A 10,184-nucleotide genomic window follows, 5' to 3' on the forward strand; every position below is an offset into this window, starting at 1 on the left:
TTGCTCTCACTGGACAATTCCATTTCGCGCAATACAATCAACAGAATCAAACCAAAAAGGTGAGACCTTGAATAAACCAAAGAGAGCTTTCATTTACAAAAAGAAAAATGAGACCTTAAAGAAAGAAAGGACACACCTTCAACAGAAAAACGAGACACCTTCAACAAAGAAAGTTTAAACCTTCAACAGATAAGAAAAAAGACACACCTTGAACTGAGAGTGCAGAGAGAACAAAAGACTGAAGAAAGAATGGAGAGTGGAGAGAGAACAAAAAATTTCAATTGTAGAGAGAGAATTAATCATCTTTTTCTGAATGAAAAAGACAAGGGTATTTTGGGATTTATAAGTGTAATCTGATTACACTTTTCCACGTTACCTTTTTCAAATAAAAAAAAAATCATTTTAACTTGCTCCATTATTGTGCTGACACATAGCAGTTATGAAAAAGTTATCAAAAAAACATTGTTAACCTATCGCGGTCCTTGATGAATTTTAAACAAAGCACATGAATTACAAAAAGTAACGATATTAGGAATGGAAATATTAGAACTGTGTAAAAGTTGCTTAATGACTTGACGAGAAGTGTGACCCACATAGGAGCATGCCAAATGTGGTATACAGTAGAGGGAATGTGCAAAAATGATAAGGAAAACAAAGTGTTAATATTGTGGAGTTTGATTTAGTTCTATACCATTTAGTATTGTGATTTTATTGTTCATTTTACTATATAAGTAACTCTATGTAAAGTTTAAAAAATACTAAAATACAAATACTAGTATATTCGTAGACATGGACATACTTGAGCCATGATAAATTTCTCTCTTAATTATCTTCTTACTATCATGGAGGTGAAAAGAATAAATATTATTTTAAATCTTTTTTACATAAGTAACATATTGTATGTTGAACATGTTACACAAGTATTTCCTTGAATGATTGTTCTTTTGAAAAAAGATTATTTATTTATTCGTCCAAAATTGTGATTTTGGAAAGAACTACGACTACCTCGAAAGTTGGATTGACCACGATATGAGTTGGTGTTGGTATTCCAAGAATAACCGTATAAGATAACATAACACTCAAATCTCAAAAATAATAAAAACAAAAACTCAATTAAAAAATAAACATTTGAATCCTAATAAATTTTTTTATTAAAAATATAAACTTAAAAACTTAATCCAAACTTTATACAGAATTGTTTATTAAATTTATTTTTAAATTACTACATTATCCATACATATAAAAGAATTGCAATCACACCTAACATTGGTTTATGGAATGCATGCGTAAAAGAGAGTAGTGGACGCCCAAACTCCAAAAGGAAGAGATTACTAATTATTAAGAATATGCCACCACATTTACTATACCTATACGTGTCCGTTAAATTAATCATAATTATTTCAACATTTTTTTAATAATTTCAAAACACTTTTCAACTTAATTATATTTTCCCCAATCTATTATTCGTTTGAAAGTTTGATATTCATTTCAATTTTTGACATATTTTTCTTCTAACTTTTAAAATTACATAACAATTTGAGCGGTAATTGACTTGATTCCTTTGAATGAGATCTATAACTAAATATTGTGATAATTAAAACATATGAAATTTTACTGAAAATAGTCAATTAAATTTTGCAATGAAGATTTATTGTTGACGTATTTTAAAGGTTTAATACATCATTTGGTCTCTACTTTTAGGGGTTTGGTTCACACTGATCCTACTTTTTGAAAAAGTTCAGTAAAACTCTATATTTCGTTTAAAAATGTTCAATAAGGTCCTTTTCGCTGACGTCGTTAAAAACATAACGGTGCAGATGCCACCATGGCCAAACCTGAGTGAGTAGTTTTGTTTGATGATTATGTGACACTGTGAAGTGAAGTGAGTTGGTTGAAATGCAACGATGACCACTTAGCTGGCTCTGGAGTCTTTGATGAAGAAGCAAATAGCTGACCCCTTTTACCAATATTATTATGATTATTAGTAATTTCACCATTGTAGACTCCGCCCTCTCTCTTTATTGGAGTCTTCTGCTTCTGTCTTTTAAGAATTTACCAATCCTATGATTCTTTTTTTCATCTATGTTCGATACTAAACTACAGATCCTTGAATCTTTTCTTGTTATTGTGGGTAGAATTTACCTTCCTTCCATGGGTTCTGTAATGTCACAGGCTCAAATCTACACTTTTCTCTGTTTGCTTTGTCATTCATTTTCATATCAATTTGTAATTAAAAATTAATAGATCTGAGCACCACCAATACAGAATAGAAAATCCTTTTTGAAGTATGGCTGTATTTTCTTGTCTGTGCTGCTGAACGTTGTGAGTTTTTCAATGGGCAACTTTAAATTTTTCCTCTTTTTAATATATCTCATTTGATAGTTGAAACCCTAATTTGCACAATCAAAGAAACAATGTGCAAGATGGTTCCTTTTGTATCGGTGTAGTTTTGATGTTGGCAGAGAAGAAGTAAAGGCAAAACGAAACTCCCATCATTAATAGTTACAGTTCTTCGAGGAAAAGGTAATTAATTTGTTTATTAAGGATAATGAATGTTGATCGTTACAATTGATAAGCATTATAATTGCGCATTTTAGTCCTCCCTCTAATCACAGAAGCAACAAAAGAAAGTGAATGCTTCGTTAGGAAGCAAAGATATCTTATGCAGGTCAGTGTTTGAGCAACTATACATTGTCCCACTTCACTTCACATTCACATTGTCAGCATAATCATCAAACAAAACAGCTCACTCAGGTTTGGCCACGATGGCATCTACACCGTTATGTTTTTAACGGCGTCAGCGAAAAGGACTGTATTGAACATTTTTAAACGAAATATGGGACCTTTCTGAACTTTTTCAAAAGGTAGGATCAGTTTGAACCAAACCCCTAAAAGTAGGGACCAAATGATGTATTAAACCTATTTTAAATCTTAAATATATTTATGATGATATAGTGTACCGTAGGGTCTCTTTTGGGACCAAACACCACCCAAACTAATCACTCAGACTAACCATCTAGACCAATTATCTAGACTGTTTGCTCATACCGATCACTCAGGTCATTTATTCAGGCCGACTACTAAGTTCGTCCATCCAGACTGATTATTTAGGTTGTTTATCCAGGCCATGTTCAACATGACTTAAGAGTATGGTCAAATTATCAGTATAATGACTCATTAAGTCTCTAATGCAGATTAAGATGTGATTGAGTTATCATTGGGCCAACAAAAGGTAAAGCCCCATCACAATTACTATAAATAAAGGTCTCAGGTATAACTTGAAGGATTAGACATATTATATACATCACTTATTATGTTAACCGATCAGTTATATTACCGACTTAAGTGTTGGAGTGTCTTTGACATATACTCATCCATACGGCTTGGACAAGAAGGATGGAGAACAAAAAACGTAACTTAAATGATAGAGGACCATTAGGGAACCATCCGATCTTAAAGATAACTTAGAATGCTTTGAGTAATACCTCAACCTTGTACCCAAAACATAAAATATCAATTATCATCATCTTTAAAATTATTTGTTAATATTATCATTACTTTAAATAAAACTCTATTTTTAATTTTGTACCGGTGGCTTTCCTGTGTAGAATCGTTACATTAGCTATCATTAATGACTTTGTTCTTTTGGGTGAATTTGGGGGAGATGATTTGAATGGATTTGAGTGGATTTGAGGGTTATTTTTTAGGTTTTTTTTTTTAGTGGATTTGTGGGTAATTGAGAGTGGATTTGGAAGTAAAGTTTGTGAGAATTAGTGTAAGATTTGATTGTGATAGATTTAAAAAATTAGTTTAATTGGTAGAAATTAAAGATTACCAAAATGCCCCTGGTTATTAAAGTAATATTAAATGTTATTTATTAATGTTATATTTAATTGTAAAAATATTTATAAAGAAACAAAAATTATAAATAATTTTTAAAAATAAATAATAAAAATTATAATGTAGTAAAATGAATTTATTTTTAAATGTAGTATTTGTTTATATAATTTACTACCAAGTAGTATCAATTTATTTGTTACGGAAGTAAGAATGATTAATTTTAAACAAACAAATAATTAAAGGAAGTTATAATATTACATGACCTAAAAAAGTGGCAATATTTAAACATACAAATATATTTGTAATAGTTCATGATGACGTTGCTTCAATAAGGTATCGTTGCAATGCATTGAAACGATATTGTATTGGCATCCCTATTAGACGTCTTGTATGGGATGGACGCGCAGATAAAAAGTCGAAGCACTGTATATGTCGTTGAAGAGCAACACATAGTCTTCTTGATTGATTAATTTGTTTTTGCAGTTCATCAATGATTGGAGAGTCCATCTAATTTGCAGATCAGCAGGTTGACAATAAATAAAACTAGCATAGATGATGTGAAAGATAATAACATTGACAAATAGGTAAGGTAATATTTTAAACACATAAGTCAATTTAAGGAAACAAACTCTATAAACTTAAGTCAGCATAAATTTCATTATTTTCTAAACAGTGAAAATTAAACTCCATAAACTTAACTTATTTTACAAACTTCTATTAGTAGCACAAAATATGATGATATAATCAAAATATATATATATATATATATATATATATATATATATATATATATATATGAATAATAATAGAATTTTTGTTTTCCCCTTTTTAAATAGGATTGTATCAACTTTGTCTATCACCAAGCCATATTTTTTTTATTAATACAAAGAGAAATGATATTACCTACCACATAAAATATAGCATAAATACACTATAATACGGTAAGAACTTTCAATAAATATACCTATATATTTGTTGTTAACTAATTAACTTGAAATAAATAATATTAAATTTAAACGCAATAAATTATTTGGTTTGATATTTAATTTTGAATCTAAAATACCAAATTTAAATAAGAAAAAACTAAAGTAGAGGAAAAGAGTAGTGGCATTGGTTAGATAGTGGTCTTCAGTTTACAAAATGAACTCGATAAATGATAGTGGTCTTAAAGTAGAGGAAAAGGAGTAGTGGCATTGGTTAGAGGGTGCATGTGAGTGTTCTTCTGAACCACTCAACTGATCCTACCGATCCCAAACAAAAGCTACGATGATAAACACCGCACCCAGCTGCTAGTGCAGAAAGGGCTTTAGACGTCCGTTTTTTGGGCCTTTTGACGTCCGACGTTCCCCCGACGTCTTTGTGGGTGACGTCATTCAGACGTCGGTTGTGAGGCCGGACGTCTATGTAGACGTCCGTTGTGTCAGGCCGGACGTCTATATAGACGTCCGCTGTGTCAGGCCGGACGTCTATATAGACGTCCGCTGTGAACCCTCGGACGTCCATATAGACGTCCGGCGCCTCGCCCCCGGACGTCTACTTGGCTGAATTGTTAGTGGTAGGGGCTGGGGGGTTGGACGTCCGTTTGCATTCAAAAAAATTAATTTTCATAATTTGCTCAGACACGTGCATTGAAGTCTACATCATAAAATTGATAAGATTTCGGCAGCATTTCGCATTGGTCTCTGAAATACACAAAACGAGAGTAGTCAACGATGACCACAATCAAATATGCATCCGGAGAACAACACAAGTACTGAACCGAAATTTTATCAATCTTATCCATAAACTCCAATTGACATGTTATTGCAAATTATGAAAATTAATTTTCTCAAACTGTCCAATCGGACAATTCAAAATTTAACACAAACGATTAAAAGATTAATCGTTTGTGTTAAATTTCAAACGGGAACTAAGTGTCACTCAATGATTTGATACTTATAATAACACAACTAATACATGCATATTCAAAAGCCAATAACACATGCACACTTTAGAGTAAAAAACATGCATACACAAAACCCAATTACATGCATACAAAAAATTTTCAACCAACAAGCTAACCTGAAAAGTAGATTCGAAATGAAATGGAAGGAAATCGAGGAGGGAACGGCCTAAAACGTAGCCCAAAAACAGTCAAAGAAGCCGCCCAAGAACACGCAAGAGACTGCAAAAAAACGGACCGAAAACGATTTTTAATCGGTTCAAATCAAAGGTATTTCATCACAGAGCAATGTAATCGGATTGAAAGTCAATTTAAACGGTCCAAAAGAGAGAAAACGCACCTGGAAAATCAATGGCGCAGACAACGTTCGCGGGGGGAAGACGATGAACAGTGAGCGTAACTGCTCGCGGGTTCGCGTTTCCAATATTAATACTGTTAGACGTCCGGTACTCTGGGGCCCCGACGTCTATCATATTATAGACATCCGGTTCATCACTAATATGACGTCTTTGGGGATTTAAAATTGATATTCGCGGGTGGTTTTAGACGTCCGTGGTGGTAGGCACAGACGTCTTTAATATTATAGACGTCCGTGGGAGGGGGACGGACGTCTACTAGGCCTGAACAACTGAACGTTTCAACTCCCCATGTCAGCCCCTTAAACGTCCGTCCTGGGAGGGGCCGGACGTCTATAATATTATAGACGTCCGTGGGAGGGGGACGAACGTCTACTAGGCTGAACAACTGAACGTTTCAACTCCCCATGTCAGCCCCTTAAACGTCCGTCCTGGGAGGGCCCGGACGTCTATAATATTATAGACGTCCGGCCCCCCATATCGGACGCTTAAGGGGCTGAAGACAATTAATTCTCCCCCCATATCGTCTATAATGTGTTTGAGTGGTGGTGTATGTGTTTGAAGGGAGGAATGACCGCTGGAATCAGAGGCCAAGAATAAGGAAACATTTGGTGAGGTTTTGGATGCAGCAATGTTTCTCATTTCTTTGTTGTTTGTAGCATTTGCTGCTTTAAGTTACTTTGCTTTTGGTGAAGAAACTCAAGGGGTTATCACTACCAATCTTGGACCAGGCATGATAAGTGCTTTAGTGCAGTTGGGTCTTGGCATCAACTTGTTCTTTACTTTCCCATTGATGATGAATCCAGTGAACAAGTTGGTAGAGAGACGGTTGTGGAATTTTAAGTACTGTTTGTGGTTAAGGTGGTTGTTGGTGTTGGCGGTAAGTTTGGTGGCAATTTTTGTGCCTAACTTTGCAGATTTTTTATCACTTATTGGTAGTAGCGTCTGTGTTATTCTTAGCTTTGTGTTGCCAGCTACGTTTCACTATTTGGTTTTCAAAGAAGAGATAGATTGGAGGTGTCTGGTTTGTGATGGGGCAATTGTGGTTTTTGGGTTGGTTATTGCAATTACAGGAACCTGGTCTTTGTTATCACTACAATTAAGAGTAAGAAGTTGATTTTGGTACATATAGATCACAAAGGCTTCCGATTTTTAGAGTATAAAATGCAAAACTGATGAAATCAGACCTGTACATGAAGCTTCGACCGCGACCGACAGCCAGCGGCGAGGCCCATGGCCTGACTTGATGAAGAACGTGCATTGGTTAATGGTTTTCGAATTCCAAATCCCTAATTACCTTTTCAATTCACTCTTTCCTGACCATTTTCAATTCCTAATCTATTATTTTAACACAAATCAATTCAATTTTGCCATATCATAATTCTTTAATTTAAATAAAAACTCCACCCAATCAAACCATGCACATCAGCATAAACACGTCAGCTCCTTTTAACGCCGTTTGTGACAATTAAACGGACAGGGCAAAATTGGCTCAATTTTACAAATATTTGGACCCAATTGAGACCGTTTCAAATACGAGGACCCACTTGAGATTTCTCAACAAACTTGAGCACCATCCGAGGGTTTAAACCTAAAAACTATTAAAATTATTAACGTAAATAAAAATTACATATAAAATTTTTTAAATACAATTATTAATTAAACAAATATAAGGACTAAATAGATGTGTTTATGTTGTAACACCCCCCAAAATGGTATTTTAAGAAGTGATGGTAATCTAAAAATAGTCAGACTCGATTATTTTAATATTAAACGATTTTCTTATAAATAGTTTTGTTATAAACGAGTTTCATTATTTTAAAACGTACCATCTCTCCAAAAACCACTTTTCTAGAGTGATCTACATTCTCTCTAAGAGTTCTAACTCTTGAGTCATCTCTTTGACGATCAAGAGGTACCTGATCGGCCACGACAACGATGTCTACAAATCTAATCGATCAGTTTCTTCAATAGAACAAGTAAGTTTTGACTCCCTTTTTCCCCTTCCGTTTCCAAATCTATTTTAGAGGAAGTTAATATGGTTGCATGTGAAATCATGCATCTCCTATACGTTCTTGATTCATCTAGAGTTCTAAGAGCTCTATCCGTTTCAATTTGGTGTTTCGTAGGTTTGTCTAGGTATTTCCTTGCGGTCCAAGTAATCGGTGAAGCGTTTTTAGAGTTTGGCAGATTCTTTGAGAGGTAAGGGAAGCCAGACTTTGTTTTAGTTGTGTTTGTAGTGTAAATTTAGTAATTATATAAATTTTAGACGTTTTAGTAAAAATTGGTGTGTTGGATAAATTTGACGTATGTAAATTGGTCTTTTTAATGATATGGTGTTATTGTAATTGATGTGATACTATGTTTGCTACTGTATACTGTTATAATTATGTGTTTGGAGGTTGTATTGTGGTTTAAATGGTGATCTTAAAGTGGTTGGAGTAATGGAGAGTGAATTACTTGAGTTTTAAGCTTAAAAGAGGGGTTTTGGTGAATGAAATTGAGAAATTGGTATTGGAGTGAGATGGGAACTGGTCTAGAACTGTTTTGTGGTTAATTAGGACTTGTTAGAAGAGTTAGATGATTGAAAATTGATATGGAGTAAAGATTATGGGTTATAGTTGAAGTTTGGAAGTGTTTTGAAGGAAAAAGAAGGTCTTAAGTAGTGAAATTTGGAGAGAGGGATGGTAAAATGGTTTGAGGCATTTGAGGTCTGTTATGAGATGTTTTATGACTTGTTTAAGCATTGAAATGGAGGAAATCTGGTGTAAGAGTGTTTGGTGGTTGATAGGTAGAGTTTAGTTTGATTTAGAACTAGTTTTTGGGGGTTTCGACTAGTGCAAATTTGAATTATGGGTTCTGTGCTTAAATGGTCTTTTTAGAGAGTGTTAGTATGTCATTTGGGACTAGTTAGAGCCCCTAAGTTACTTGAAATTGTGCCAATAATGGTAGAATTCAATTTGGGTCCCTAAGTTGAGTTTTTAAGAGCTTTTGGGTGAGATGTTGAGTTCCTTTTTTAGATTTAGGTTAGAAGTGTTTAGACAAACTTGGTTACGTATAATTAGGTATATAACACAATCTATGAGTGTTAGAAGTTGGGAAAAATAGTTGGAATTGGCAAACTTGGTGTTGGTCGCGCGATTCTACAGATTTTTGGTGTTGCAGATTATGCAGATTCGCTGAGCGATGGATTCGCTCAGTGAATGGTTGTAGAGGTAGGTCCCCTGTCTGAGGACTTTCGCTCAGTGAAAGGGTGCGCTGAGCGAGTGGTTGGGTCTGGGAATACTGTCAATTTTATTCGGATAGCGAACAGACTTGGTGCGTTGAGCGAAAATATCATATTTTTAACTAAGATTTTATACGTTTTCTTAAAGTGAGTACAGTGTATGTGAATGTTTGAATGATTGGTTTCTACTACTTGTTATGAGGTATGAATTGAATAGTAATATGAATTGAAATACATAATGTTTGATTCTTGAAGTTATGTATGTATTGAAAGTATGGTTGATGGACCTAATTTCATTATCCTCACGGAGAGGTTACATGGTGGTGCCCAGTGTTGTGATTTAAAGTGAAAGTATGTGGTTTCAAAGTAAGCTCCAAAGTGAATGCTCTTGGTGAGGTTCAAGTATTTTAGATTGAATGCAGGAGCCCAGTCTTGGGGGTTATCCTGAAACTCCAATGGTCTTTCATTCTCACACAGAGAGGATTGATCCATGTCGTGAGAAGTAGTAGGAGGTCTTAGTCTTGGAGGCTTCTAGTATGCTCCAAGGCCCAGAATAGACTAACCTCGTGAGTGTGGTAGGGTGAAACCGATTGGCAATGGCTTTGCAAAGCAGTAGAAGTCACCACGAGTGCACAACCCGCCATAGCTCGACAATCATCCTAAGTCCGGAAAGTCTATTCATAATAGGTGTCTTGCATAAAGTGTTTGATGACTGTCTAGTGATATGTTGGTTGTATGTAACATGTTTTAAATGAGTTTATATATATATATATATATATATATATATATATATATATATATATCGTTCCTCAATTGTAAA

At 34.4% G+C, this 10,184-nt stretch overlaps 1 protein-coding gene across 1 annotated transcript; it reads left to right on the forward strand.

The window, feature by feature from the left end:
- Nucleotides 1-6,769: 6,769 nt before the first annotated feature.
- Nucleotides 6,770-7,255, forward strand: LOC108324614 (amino acid transporter AVT3C-like). Its single transcript, XM_017557556.1, has one exon. It carries the CDS (start codon nt 6,770-6,772, stop codon nt 7,253-7,255), a length of 486 nt encoding a protein of 161 aa, XP_017413045.1.
- Nucleotides 7,256-10,184: the final 2,929 nt, after the last annotated feature.

The sequence above is a fragment of the Vigna angularis genome, chromosome 3 (assembly GCF_016808095.1).
Source record: "Vigna angularis cultivar LongXiaoDou No.4 chromosome 3, ASM1680809v1, whole genome shotgun sequence".
Taxonomy (NCBI): Eukaryota; Viridiplantae; Streptophyta; class Magnoliopsida; order Fabales; family Fabaceae; genus Vigna; species Vigna angularis.

What these genes read in the sequence shown, in the direction of transcription:
- LOC108324614 (XM_017557556.1), top strand. Translation starts at nt 6,770, where the DNA reads ATGTTTCTCATTTCTTTGTTGTTTGTAGCATTTGCTGCTTTAAGTTAC.